The following is a 14,761-nucleotide window of genomic DNA, read 5'->3' as shown; positions in this document are numbered from 1 at the left end:
ATTGGATAGGTTTTGTTGACAGACTTTTATTTTGCATTCCAATCCTTTCTGGGTCAGTGCTGTTAGAGAGAAGAAAATGTGAGATCAATGTTGCAGCTCCAGTCAAAGCTCTGTGTAGTCAAACAGCTTCTGTGATTTTTAGCCATCAAGAAAAATCAATATTTGCAGTTTTCAAGTTGATAAGTGTAAACAATGTGGTAATGGCTACTTGTGGTAATTGCTGCAATGCTGAAACGTCTGCTGAGATTCTAAATCAATGCAGTGTGTTGAATGTTGAAAACGATTTTCATACTTCGGTCCACTTTGGAAACATAGAAAACTAAATTTAAAGTGAAACTAACAATAATGAAACACTACTTTTTTTAGTTTTCATGAAAACGTTACAAAAAATTTGATGAAAATATTAATATTTAAAGTCGGTATAACACAAGAATAATATTACATTTTGTTCCTTGTTATTTGATGTTTTGACTCAGAAAAGATCTCGGTGATCTCGGTAATGGTTATAAAGGAGTTAATTAATTTGTATTTTATAAATGAAAATACAAATAAACAAGAAATAGAGTTACTGTTTATCATATACATGAAAAATAATAACAAATCAACAAATAGACGACTCAATTCATTAATTCTTTTAGTTGGATTGGAATAATTTCAAAGGAGAAATGAATGTCTGAATATACAATTCAATTTAAAGATGCCAGTTTGAACCCAAAGAAATTAAAGGGTTTTAATTTTTCCATTTGCAGATGATGATTTGCTTTTCTATTAACCAACTCTATTATCATTCAATGTGGCCTTCTGGGTTCTTGAAGTGGCAAAACTTTGCCAAACATCCCAGGGATGTGCACAATAGACACTCTGTGTTCTAAAGTAAATCTAAAGCACACATTTCACAATATCAGTTGTGCATCTTTTTTGCATTGACAAGACTTGGTAGCTTTTCTATATATTTTTGAGAAAATCAAAACCAACACCATCAACTTTGTTTGACAATAAAAAGGCATGGAACAATAGTCTAAAACGGTCAATGCTTACCAGCCTCTCTCCATGTGCACGTGTGTTTGCAGGTGGACCGTACAGAGGTGATCCGCAGCAGCAGCAGCCCAGTCTTCTCCAAGATCTTCTTGGTGGATTATTATTTCGAGGAGGTGCAGAGGCTCCGCTTTGAACTTCACGATATCAGCTCTGGCAACAATGGCCTCCGTGATGCCGACTTCCTGGGAGCCATGGAGTGTACCTTAGGACAGGTCAGTGTCCTCTGCCTGTTTAGGGAGCATGTATACAGCAAGCCAGTTGATGAAGAAGAGTGGTTTGACAGATAAATACAAACATAGTGAAAAAGTGAATAAGTGAAAAATCATAACACAAAATTCTGTACACTTGATAAAATCACACCATTTTACATATGATTCATAAACACTCGTTGTTATTACGGTGTCTCTCCAGTGAATACTATTCAATGAAATAAACAGCTCCTACATGTTAAGCTTATATGACTGAATAGGTTGCTGCACTATAGCTAAATTGTGTGTGGGAGTAAAGTTATAAGTTTATATAGTACACATGTTGTTTACCATAAGAACCAGAAGTGTGCGTATGATATCAGTATATTTCCACAGGTGAATGCATTTATGTGCATCAGTGAGTGCACTTTTAAATAGCAGGTTGCACTGAACCTCACATATACTTGGTGTTTTATTTACTGCAAGTCTGTTTTAGAGCTGTACATGCTTGAAAGCAGAGTACATGATTTATGGTTGGGAATTAATGTCTGGAGTATATAATCCTTTGTAAAGTTCACTGAGCATGTCAGGATGTTATCGATACATATCGGGTAATGTGTACTTTAATTAGGGTGAAGAGTCAACTTTAGTTATGGAAGGAATCCTAATGTCATCTTTCACTTGAGGTCGGCTGCTGTCACTATCTGCATGTACTGTGCTTTCTATGTCCTTGAGTCCTTACCTACATAGAGCCCCAAGGGTGCATCAAACTGTTTGCCAAGCATTTATGCGTGCATATGCTTAACTACATAGCCTTGTCACTCACTTAATGAGTTGTCGCCACTCTTAATGACGTGGTTTTAATCAATATTTAAAGATTTGCTTCATTTACTTCATTCACTCAATATCCAAGAGCATTTAAAAATAAAATTGTTAGTTGTTAAAAAGTTGATTTCATGGAATTACCATCTCCTTAAAAGTCCAGTCTGCTGTGCGGGGGAGAGGGAGGGGGAGTATTTACTTTCACTTCTTGTTGTCAGAGACATTATCTGCAACACAAAGATGGTGGATTTACAACAGTGAGATAACAGACACTAAAGAGGAGATGTTGAAGTCGAGAGAGGTTGACTGAAATGGAATAACATGTTACCAAGATTTTGTCTGGGTGTGAACAGCAACATTCTTGAGTCTATTGTTATCCAGGGCTTTGTTTAAAAAAAGACAACATTATCTCAGTGTAATAAGAAAGCGCCAAAGGTGTGCATGAGGATTTCAGTAACTGGTTGTAACTGATCTATTTATCGAGATCAGTTTAGAGAATAGTGAGACAGACAACAGAAAGATTTTGTGGTGGCTGAGTGTTACATACTTTAACTTAAGTGTCATCACTGGGAATTTAAGTGAGGGGAAAGGCTTGTCACAGACACATTGTGTCAGTAATATTGTCGCAGATTTCATGTAAGCCATCACATAAGACAAGGTATCAGGTTTAAAAGTGTTACAATCAATATTTTTATATCTACAATAGTCAGTGGACAACATATTAACATTACTGCTATGTTGTACAGCCACAGTCAGTTAAAACCCAATAAAAAAAACATTGTATACTATCACATATATCTATGATAATATTTATTATCATATATATATATTGATTAGCGACTAGCTATCTTTAACAGCTAAAGAGTACGATGTTTCAGGAGTTTTTGGAGATTAAATAAGAGCCAAAAAGAGGTTTAGTTGATATTCCCCCATGTCGACACAAGCACTCCTCTAATTTAATCCTAAAATTATGCCATACTTAATAGATGGCAAAAGGTGAAAATTACTCAGTGTTGTGTTAATAGATTTTCTTTATTGCCCTCAAGTGGCCAAAAGATATGTTATAAATTAAATAAAGTTGGTAACAAACAACATTTCCTTTGTTTTTCTTGCAATGATACTTAAAAAAATGTATATATATATAAAAAAAAAAACATTTTTATGTCAAAACTGAAAATTAAAAACACCTTCAGATCTGTGAACTCAATTAAATTATATATAGTTTTTCAGTCATAGATTGTCTCCACGCGTCAATTAAGAATATTGAAATGTGTATTGAGACATTTCAGTAATTAGTCCCAAATGCACAAAACGTGCGTATCAATTTTTCTCTTGAATAATAATAATAATTCATTTGAAAGCATTGGTAGATCATTGGAATCAAGATTTCACTTTGTATTTTTCTTTTGAGTTCCTAGATGCTATTGTTCTTTGTTGTTTCATTTTGTGTGTTTGTGTGGATATCCATTGTGTCTCACTGGCCCCCCTACTTTCAACCATGGACAGTCACTTCTTCCTCAGCAGGGACTTGTACAGCACCAGCCTAGAGCAAAATATTTATGGGTGGAGACAACACCAGATTTCTCAGGAGCTGACAGATCAAAACAAGGCTACCAAGTCAGTGAAAATGTAATTTGACAGTCGGTGAGAAAGGTGACTCCATCATGCTGCTTTGTGTCTACTGAATGTCTAAGCAGGTAGTTGAATTCTAACATTAAAGAAAAGTGCCAGGTAACACAAAGGAGACACTAACAGGCTTTTTTTTTCTTTTTTTTTTCGTTTCGTTTCATTTCTTTTTGTTTCGTTTCGTTTCTGTTCCATTTTGTTTCAGATCGTCTCGCAGAGGAAACTGACCAAAGCTCTACTTAAACAGGGAAATACTTCAGGAAAGTCTTCCATAATGGTATGATACTATTTAAAAGTCAGCCCACCTCAGTTACACACACCTACATGGGCTCAAATCAAGCACACACCTCATCTTGCAGACACTCGGAGGATAATTAATTTGATGATGTTGCCTGTTCAATCTGTTCTGTGCCTCATTTCCATCTAATTTTCTCTCACATCCTTCCTTTACTTCTGTGTCTGTCTCTCCCTCTCTTCCTTTCAACCTTCCTCTTCTCGCTCTCCCTCTTTAGGTGACAGCAGAGGAGTTGTCTGGTAATGACGACTATGTTGAATTCTCATTCAGTGCTCGTAAACTAGATGACAAGGTTTGTGCGATTGTATGTATGTGCACTTATTATTAGTACTTATACTTATCTAAAAATGGCAAGGCTTTCCTTTAGATAAGAAAGGAAAATATTGTTGACATGAGTTTGTGCATGCATGGTGTCAAGCAAGTGCGTAGGTGGAGAAGCATGTGTTGTAGGATTTGATGATGAAGCAACTCACAATCCACAGAAGTACAATCTGGCATTAAAGGAGGCCTGCTGAGATAGGTGGGCATCTCCCCTCCCCAATAACCTCCTTTTATCTCACCAACCCCACGACATTCACAGATAACTATATTAATTTTCAGCCTCTACACACACACACACACACACACACACACACACACACACACACACACACACACACACACACACACACACACACACACACACACACACACACACACACACACACACACACACATCCACGGCCATGGATGACTAACCCAAACAAGTTGTGCCCGAGGGGAAAGATGGAAGAAAGCAAGGGAGGGCAGGATAAATTGGAGAGGACAGGAAAGGGATGGGTGGAAGAAACAAAAGAGAAAGAGAGGAAAACGGGGTGAAATAATGATTCTGTTAGTTTATGAATGATTTATGGTGATCAAAGGCAATCCTGAGGGAATGCCTTAAATGCGTGTTTTTTCTCTGAAGGACTTCTTCAGCAAGTCAGATCCTTTCCTGGAGATTTTTAGAATAAATGATGATGGGACTGAGTCGCTCGTGCACAGAACTGAGGTAATTACATGCACACACATGACTTGATTATTTCTGATCTGTGATTAATAATGGGTGTGCATTTAATGTGTGTATTGAATGTGCACAGACGGTCATGAACAACCTGAGCCCAGTTTGGAAATCCTGCAAAGTTTCCTTGAACACACTCTGCAGTGGAGACCATGAAAGGGAGCTAAAGGTGAGTTTGTACCTTCACACACTGCAAAGTTTTAAGCTGGTCAAAATAATGGCAACATTATTAACCTAATGGCAACATTATTAACCTTAAACAAAAGCTGCAACAATCTTTGCGTTGCAAAACCTTGACCGCAGCTCTCTTCATTATTTAAGTTCCCCCCAGTTCATTTAAAGGATCAAGATCAAACAGCACCTGAACGCCTGCAGATGTCTTACTTCTTGTGCACCATACAAAACATTTAGGCCTACTTCAGATCTCTAAAAATATATTTAGATTCATAAAACATAAGCAAAGTGTCACTTACCCACAAGATTATAATTAAGTAAAATGATGTGAGCAAGACTCAAAGCTGCCTCAACCAGAGCCATGAGTTCAGTTCCGGTGATGTGCTGTTTTTCCTGATCTCAATGTGTTGTTTAAAGAGCCACACGTATGTGAAAGAGCTCAGTGGTCATCTTAAAATCGTACCTTTACTTGTCAGAATAGATCTATGTGTGTGCCCGAAAGTGGTGGCTACACATCAGCTGCAAACAGTTATTCTACCATGAATAAACATGAGCTTGCTCATTAAATATTCAGAGGCATCTTAACTCTGCATGGCTCCTGACAGCAGGAGAAAGGGCTCACACACTCACAAACACACATGCACACCATCGGCGATGGTTTCCAGGGCTACCTGTTTAAAGCATCAGGGCTATAGTGAGAAATGGCAGGGCAGATATTTCTATTCAGACCACTGCTTTCTTTTCACCGGGGTTTGAACTGACCAATGCATAAATGCATAACCCTCCTCTGCAGTGTCTCGCTGTCTCTTCCTTCGTACTTCTCCGTACCCATTTCTCCAGCTCACTACTTTTCTTTCCGTCTCTCCATCGGCCTCCTTCTCTCTCTCTCTCTCTCTCTCTCTCTCTCTCTCTCTCTCCATCAGACAGTTAGCATTCAGTGAATGGTTCTTCATTTTTTCATTACTCTCAAGCACAGCTCTCAGCAACTTGAAGTGGAAGCACGGCTGCAAAAGCAAGCGCTCTCTCCCTCACACTGTCAAAAACACAAACACACATTTTCCACAGATGATCACACATAGACAAAAATGTCATGCATACACTTAAGGTGCAGGCTCTCAGCATCTGAAGTGGGAGACAGGAAATAAGGAGATTACTGATGGTCATTGCTTCTACTCCTGGGTTGTTGGATTGGTTCTGATGGCTAGTGTCCGGGTTGACCTTAAGGACAAGAAGGTCACAGACTCTACAGCTAAATGACTCATTCACAGCCATTAAACCGTCACAGAACAGACAGGATTTTTCTGTGTCTCTTTGTTAATGAATGTCAAACTTTATTGGATATAATTCATTGTGGAAACTCCACCAGACAGCTCAAATATTGGTGCCTTTTGTAGCCTTTTGAAATTATAGCATTGGTTATTTTTCATGATGTGCTAAGCCTTGGCCTGCTGACCCTCGCTTGATTGAGGTAATTTATCTTGTCTAGTAGGTCCTTTGAGAGAAACAGACTATTACATCTAAACACAGACACACATCCATAAAGCTGCCTATTAAACCGCGTTGCTCTCAGCATCTTCAGATTAATATTTCACTGCTCCATTGCCCCCCCACCAACACCACCTTATCAATCATTCAGCATGGCATTTCCCTGCATGCCTAAGAGTGCATGTGTGTGTGCACGCTTAGATAACTATGTCGCAGCTGTGCTCTAACTCAATGAACGTGTGTTTGTGTATGTATCTGTTCCAGTGCACAGTTTGGGACTGGGACTCCAATGGAAAACATGACTTTATTGGGGAGTTTCAGACCACATTTAAGGAGTTGCGGGCAGAGCAGGAGGGCAAACAGGTACGAAAATGTACACGCATACTTCTGCACATTAGGTGAATGAGACATGTACACAGTCAGTGTGGAGGTGTTTTTAATAGTCTTGCATCTTTATGTCCTGTACATGTAGTCATACAATTCCTTCTTTACTCCCTACACACTACCATAAGCTTAATTTTTGTGTGTTTTTGCCCAGATTCAATGGGAGTGCATCAACCCTAAATATCAGATGAAGAAGAAGAATTACAGAAACTCTGGTGTTGTCATTCTCAACCACTGTAAGGTGATGTAACACAATATAAAATCCTTGTAATTCCTGCAATACATTTCTGGTAATGTGTACTTTTCTGTGGTAACAAACGATTGTTCTCAGTATTCATGTATCTGTCAACGGATTGCTAAATTCATTGTTAATCCTCTAAAATGTCAGATAATAGTCTAAAAATTCCAAAACTCACATTGGCCTGAGTGGAAGGTGTGATCTTCAAATGAGTACTTTTGTCCCAGAAATATTTTTAAGCTTAAACATTTTAAATTTGCAATGATATAAAACTGAGAAAGGAAGCAAATCATCACAAATGAAAAGCAGGAACTAGGGAATTTTCCAACTCTTTCGATCAGTAAATTAATCGGCTTAATTATTTCAGCAATAATTTCAAGCATCACCACACTCTGAACACAATTACATTTAACCACTTTTGCTTTTTTCTGTCATTCTCACTAAAAGGAATTCCCCCTCAATCATTATCTATTGATGTTTGATGCACATGGGTATACTGTATGTGTTGATAGAAGGGTGTATTCATGCATAAGTGATCACGTGTTCATTGTATGTATTGTATCATATTGCTGAGAAGCGAGCATTCACCAGTTGTGGAAACACATCCCCTTACTACAACAATGAACACTGGCTATCTGTCTTTTCATATCGAATGAACAATTCATGACATGAAGCTTAAATTTGAATTTTCATTCCTGACAGATCATCAAAATGTATTCCTTCCTGGATTACATCATGGGAGGCTGCCAGATTCAGTTCACAGTACGTTCTCTCACATCTAATCTCCTTAGTATTCACAGTACATCGGTGTATCATTGCCTTTTAGTGCCCACTCATGCTGTGTGCGTGTGCGTGTGCGTGTGCGTGTGTGTGTGTGTGTGTGTGTGTGTGTGTGTGTGTGTGTGTGTGCGTGCCTCTGTCCCAGGTGGCAATAGACTTTACGGCGTCCAATGGGGATCCCAGAAACAGCTGCTCCCTCCACTACATCCACCCCTATCAACCCAATGAGTACCTCAAAGCGCTGGTGGCAGTAGGAGAGATCTGCCAAGACTATGACAGGTAGAATTTACTCCATCAATCATCATTCTCCTAACACTGACACACACACACACACACACACACACACACACACACACACACACACACACACACACACACACACACACACACACACACACACACACACATCCAGACACATACACACACTAGCACTTCCCTCTGAGGATGAAATCCTTTGAGTAATGTCTGAAAAAAGGGATTTCAACCGACTCATTATGTAAAAAGTTTCTTAATTACAGTATTTCGCCATCGCTCTGTACTTTTCTCAATGAATTGTGTGTCTCGTTGTTTCTCTAGTGATAAAATGTTCCCTGCATTTGGTTTTGGAGCTCTGATACCACCTGAATTCAAGGTAGGATATTTGAGATGTGTGTTTGCAGTAGCAGAAGGAGATCTTGATAGTTTAGACTTAGATTTTCAGAAACCTTTTGGAGCTTGCTTTGGTTCAACATGAAAGGAGAACATATCTGTCAACCTATAAATTGGACTGGACATGTTGTGCTGAGTGTTTAGTTTGTTGTGCCGGTAAAAGGCCCTGGTGTTTTCTGCCCTGAAGGTTTCGCACGATTTTGCCGTGAACTTTGATGAGGACAATCCTGAATGTGCTGGTGAGCTGCCTCCCCCAACACACACACACACACACACAAACTTAACTTTTCTTATACAAACTCCTGGACTCACATGCACAGTTCATACATCACAGAACTCAAACAGTCCTACGGTATCACCGTTGTGCGCCTATCATCTCTCTCTAGCTGTCAGTCCCATATTTCTCCCGCTATGTCTTTCCCCTCCCTCTCTTTCTTCCTCTCACACATACAGATACACACAGGCATGCTCACAACTTTAACAGACACGCACATACACATGCAGCTGGAAGATTTGTCACTATGCTGCAGGAAGTCTTTCAGGCGCTAAGATAGAGGAAAAACAACACTAATCTGTATGTGTGAAATGGGCTTTTGTGCTCCCCGCATAGCTGCTGTTCCTGACGCAAAGGTGTGTGCATCTTTGTGTGGACTTTAAGGGAATGCTGTTTGACAAATGCCCAGCTACCATAGAGTGCAATCACATGCGCAGAATCTCATTTATTTCTGCAGACACTTTTGCAAACAGACGAACTTTGACTTCGCATGGTCAGCGTAGTGCAATATACATTAGAGCCTGGATGTATGTGTGTTCCAGGGATCCAAGGTGTGGTGGAGGCCTACCAGAATTGCCTCCCGAAAATCCAGCTGTACGGGCCCACTAACATCGCCCCAATCATTCAGAAAGTGGCCTCTTCTGCCTCCGAGGAGATGCACACCAAAGAGGCCATGGTGAGAGAGAGAATGAGAATGATTAAAAAATAGGACTGTGCCATTTTGTTCCTGTTGTTGTGACTGTTGTTGTTTGCACTGGCAGACAGGGAGAGGAGCTAAAGACAAATAGCAATAAAAAGACAGAAAAGTGAGATATCAGAGGAGGTAGAAGATGAGGCGAAGATAAGCAAAAAGAGATGGATTTAAAAGAAGGGGGGGGGGTTGATTGATATTAATTTGATTACAGTCATCAATTTTAGAGCACAAATTCCTCTGTCCCTTAATGCCTACTGCTGCTTTCCGGCTCTCTGGTGGATTAGAATGAGTTTTATTCAAATTAGCCCCAGACAACTTTTAAAACATAGATTTCATTGAGCTTCTATTCCTCCTTCCCCCCCTGTCAACCACAACCCACCTCCCACCCTCCCACCCCCACCCTCACCCCCAACTCCACCCCCCTCCTCTACCTGCCCCACCAGGAATACTTTATCCTACTGATCCTGACAGACGGCGTCATCACTGACATGGCAGACACGCGGGAGGCCATTGTGCATGCTTCTCACCTGCCCATGTCTGTCATCATCGTTGGCGTGGGCAACGCAGACTTCACAGACATGCAGATACTGGATGGGGATGATGGGATCCTGCGTTCACCCAAGGGCGAGCCTGTCCTCCGCGACATTGTGCAGTTTGTCCCCTTCAAGGACTTCAAACACGTAGGTGGTGGTGGGGATTTTTTCACCAGATGCTGTTTTCCAGCTGTTTTTGTACAATTAGTTTTTCTCCTTCTCCACAGCCAGCATCCGTGGCTACTAGATGGTCTATTTCAAAGCCTTCTCAACAACATAAAAGGGCATAGAAAATTTAAGAACCAATACGAATTTTACATCAGGGTCACAAAGGTTTGAAAAGACTACTTACTTGAACCTGAAATTCTGTGCTGATATCAAACAGTACTACTTTCAGTTTTTACAAATCCTATTTTCTTTTCTTTGTCTTCACAAAGCATCAAAAGTATGATTTAGAGCAGTGGTGGGTTTTGCCCATTAATCAGAGCTCTAGTAAAAACCAAGGTTTATACATGTTAATTTTACCTCAAATACATATATGCAGGTTTTTTGTAAATGTAAGTATGGGGTTGGTCTCAATAGAAACCAATATTAAAGGATTTAGATCTGGATTTGGGCCGAAAACAAACCCTATTTGGGAAACCCTTAATTATCAGTGCCCCCATGTGAAGACAAGCATAGAAACCACAGCTGCTGAGCTTTGTTTACCTAATTAAACAACAGCCAAATAGTATAATCTCCTTCATTCAAATAACAATTATCTCGCATTTTATTTAAACGCCATGGTTATTGTCTGTCTGACCAAAACAGATTTGTGTCTCACAAACACAAACAGTTGGCACTTTAATAGAAGCAACATGCAACAGCACTTCCATTTAACCATAAATGAAGCAGCCCACTGTTTTTCTTACATCTGTCTGCAACACATGACTTTTATGAGTCATTTTAGAGCAAATGAGTGTCAACATATCAACATAAGCTGTTCTAAATCTGTCAGCTATTACTTACTAATATAATTACGTAAAAAAAAAAAAAGATGACATGGGATACAGCTCTAAATCAATTCATCTAATCTGATTTATATTTTCAAGCTTTGACAAATCATGATTTTCCAAACAATAAAATTCTCACAGTTTGTCCCTCATACGGTAAACCAGCACCGGCATTTTGAAAAGTTCCCTACCATGGCTTTATTTCTGTGTGCATGTACTTATCTATCTTTGCGAGGACCTATTTGAGGATTATTAATGAGGACATTTTGGGCATTTTTAGCACTCACACTTGGGAATGACGGAGTGATTTCTGGTGTAAGGGTGTATGTGTGTGTGTGTGTGTGTGTGTGTGTGTGTGTGTGTGTGTGTGTGTGTGTGTGTGTGTGCGTGTGCGTGTGCGTGTGTGTGTGTGTGTGTGTGTGTGTGTGTGTGTGTGCGTGTGCATGTTGGAGAGAATTACTGCATTCAAGGGGTAGCGAGTGTGTGGGTGTAATATGCTTGGTGTGCTCGTCAAAACACATCAGAACACAACATCTCGTGCTTGTGGGTGAATTTGTGTGTGTGTGTTCATATCTCTCTCTCGGATGGCAATATTTTTGCCTGGCTTTGGCCAGATGTGTTTGGCTGGGTCTGTTATGGTGAGTTCGATCTGTGACAGGTCGGGAAATTAACCAATTATATTCTGTCTAAACAGTTAGCGAAAGGAAGGGTGTTAGGAAACAGAGGAAGGAGTGGTAACACACAGTATAAACAAAAGTATATAGAGATAGATAGAGAGACTGACAGAGGAGAGGTGAAGCATAAATGAGGACGGATGAGGAAGAGCGGATGGAGAGAGACAGCCCGCTCGTTTGTGGTGGTGTTGGCAGGGGGGGGTCAACAGAAGACCGGAGCTAAAGACAAAAGGGAGCGAGGGAGTGTGTGACAGAGGTGGAGAGGTGATTTTCTGCTCTGTCGTTTCTTTTCAGAAGGGATTAGCAGGACGGAGCTGCTGGGTGACAGGCAGAGTGGGGGATAACAGGTAGATAGGAGCGGAGGAGAGAGAGAAGGAGGGAGGGTAGAAATGAGAGGAGGATGAGTGGTGAAAAGGTTGGGGTGGGTGCACTTTGATGATGCATTGTCTCCGGGATTTATGAGACGGAGTACGACAGAGTCTCTGACTTTGAGGATTCAGAAGTATGTGTGTGTGCATGTGTGTGATAGAGAGCTGTGGCAGCATGTGTGTGCATGCAGACAAGTGGCTGAATGGTCTAATTTTTACGACGTGCATGCTGGTGGCAAACAGCTCTGATTATTTAGTTGTAATCCATTTGTTTTTTATCATTAGTATGAGTGTTTTCTAATATAAACTTATACTTTTTTCTAAGAACAGTAGCTCCCGCCAGAAAAAGAAAAAAAAAATGTCATCAAAATTTTGAAATGTTTTCTTGAGCCTGCAGTTACCAGAGACCCTTGTAATTGTACCCCGATTGAAAAAGCATTTTTTTCTGATAGAAAATCGATAGAGCAAATAGCCACAAACATATAGTCCACAACTGGAATATATGCTAATTATGAACTCATACAGTAGAAATTGTAGTACTGTGCACGCTCATTCACTTTTGTATAGTGTAAAGAGAGTGCTTTTCTGCAGAATCTGACAGGATGTGATGTATTTTTCTCTTGTCCCATTTCGGTGCACACATATACTGTATAGATACCAAGCTATGGTAGAGAACAAAAGGTGAAAGTAGGGTTGTTTTTGAGGTCGTCAGACATCACATCAGTCTCACAGAAGGCTCAACAGTAAATTCTCTCATCTTAGAATCAGGCATGCTGGTGATGTGTGTGTATCTGTGACCCGTGTCCTCCTTTCTCTCTCTGTCTGTATTTCCAGGCCTCCCCAGCTGCCCTGGCTAAGAGTGTGCTCGCAGAAGTCCCTAACCAGGTGGTGGACTACTACAATGCGAAAGGAATTAAACCCAAGTGTATGTCGGACTACGAGTCCACAAGAACCTTCAGCCCCTGACAATGGACTACGAGCACACAATTCCACATACAAACATATATATAAATTATATATAAATATATACATTTAAGTACTGTATAATACATATACATGTCCAAAAGCACAAGCACACATACACAAACATGTACACACAACAATACTACATACAGTAGTCTAGCTCAGAGAATTAGTTCGTTCTGGTGAAACAATTTGAACTACTCCATTGATGAATATTGCATGTTTGGCCACAATGGCATCACCTGGGAACATATAACTATGTACTGTATACTGGAAATCTATTTATAGAAATAAGAACAGTCTTCTGAACCAGCATGCAACTCAGACCATAGCCCACTGAAAGAAATGACACTCCTACCTTATTTAGATAACTAGCAAGTACATAGACTAAAAGATCTGTGAGTAGAAAAGTCAAAATATGAGACTACTTAACTTGAAATGCTTAGAGTTAGAATTTGCAAACGTTACTTAAGGGAATGATAACATTCCTGTTAGTGTGCTGCATAAATGCATGAATAATTCAGCTCCCGCTTATATCCAATCTCTAGTAGCCGCTTGCTAGTTCTGAAATAAAGTATCTCTGTCATTTGTAGGAGTTTTAGGGTTGTCTTGGGTGTTCTGGGTTATTTTCTACAGATTTGTTTGAGATTTTGCTAAATGGAAATGAACAACTGAATAATTGTAATTTCTTAATAACCTTCTTACATTGTAAAGAGTTTTGGGAGAATAGACAAGTGGTAGACACTCATCTGTGAGCTGAAAATCGTTTTCTGTATTCTGCATGTTGATTACAATAAACACACTTTGGTTTTCTCATTTCAGTGTGATCTGAGCTTTGTGTCTGTGTGTGTGTGTGTGTGTTTGTATTTGTTGTCACAGTCACATTATGGAGGCTGACCCTCTCAACGAGAGTGTCTTTGTGGTAAACCATAAAGGATTGCCAGTTATGTTGCAGTTTGGTGTTGTGGTTATAGTTTAGAAAAGATAACCTCCACAAGTAGTCAATGTCTTTCTAAGGGACAAAAAAACCAACTGTGCGTGTGTGATTGCATGCATGCTGTAATCTAAAAACACAGGTAGCCTGGTAACCCGTTGGTTGGTCAATGAGCTTCTGTCTGTTTGCCACTGAAAATAGTCAATTTGAATTTGCAGACCCACAGAGAGCAGAAATTACACATTACTCTGTCTCTTGTGCACAGCCATGCCTCGTTTTTGAATGAACTGGAACTCCACACACAATAGTTCTAAGTACTACACACACACACATACAAATAAAACTGTGAGCCCACAGACACCTTCATTGACAAGAGCTTTCTTTCACTTATTCCCAGACGCACATTAAAATGCAAGAATAAATTACTTCACTAATCTCCATACAGTTAATTGGGATGAAACAAAGTTGTGCTGTCCGGAGAGTACACTCCATACTTTCCTGAGTCTTTGACAGTCTGATTAGTATTCAACACATGAACCTCCTGATATCGGTTTCTCTATCAGACACCCACATCAGAAGAGTTACACTGGCAGAGGCTGAGAGGACCAGGTT

At 39.9% G+C, this 14,761-nt stretch overlaps 1 protein-coding gene across 1 annotated transcript in view; it reads left to right on the top strand.

Annotated features, from left to right (window-relative positions):
- cpne4b (copine IVb) overlaps window positions 1-14,031 on the top strand; it is a 20,580-nt gene extending 6,549 nt beyond the window's left edge. The window contains exons 3-16 of the mRNA XM_069695042.1: window positions 1,071-1,250; window positions 3,880-3,951; window positions 4,187-4,261; window positions 4,916-4,999; window positions 5,088-5,177; window positions 6,932-7,030; window positions 7,206-7,292; window positions 7,992-8,051; window positions 8,215-8,348; window positions 8,646-8,700; window positions 8,905-8,956; window positions 9,534-9,667; window positions 10,129-10,365; window positions 13,087-14,031. Coding sequence (XP_069551143.1) covers window positions 1,071-1,250; window positions 3,880-3,951; window positions 4,187-4,261; window positions 4,916-4,999; window positions 5,088-5,177; window positions 6,932-7,030; window positions 7,206-7,292; window positions 7,992-8,051; window positions 8,215-8,348; window positions 8,646-8,700; window positions 8,905-8,956; window positions 9,534-9,667; window positions 10,129-10,365; window positions 13,087-13,218 — 1,491 coding nt within the window. The 3' untranslated portion in view covers window positions 13,219-14,031. The remainder of the gene's footprint in view (window positions 1-1,070; window positions 1,251-3,879; window positions 3,952-4,186; window positions 4,262-4,915; window positions 5,000-5,087; window positions 5,178-6,931; window positions 7,031-7,205; window positions 7,293-7,991; window positions 8,052-8,214; window positions 8,349-8,645; window positions 8,701-8,904; window positions 8,957-9,533; window positions 9,668-10,128; window positions 10,366-13,086) is intronic.
- Window positions 14,032-14,761: the final 730 nt, after the last annotated feature.

The sequence above is a fragment of the Brachyistius frenatus genome, unplaced genomic scaffold (assembly GCF_029030835.1).
Source record: "Brachyistius frenatus isolate BFR_SWC_R1_liver_20210118 unplaced genomic scaffold, ASM2903083v1 Contig_2, whole genome shotgun sequence".
Classification (NCBI taxonomy): domain Eukaryota; kingdom Metazoa; phylum Chordata; class Actinopteri; family Embiotocidae; genus Brachyistius; species Brachyistius frenatus.
Note: the sequence above shows the minus strand (reverse complement) of the source record. Positions and strands in the feature narration are given on the sequence as shown.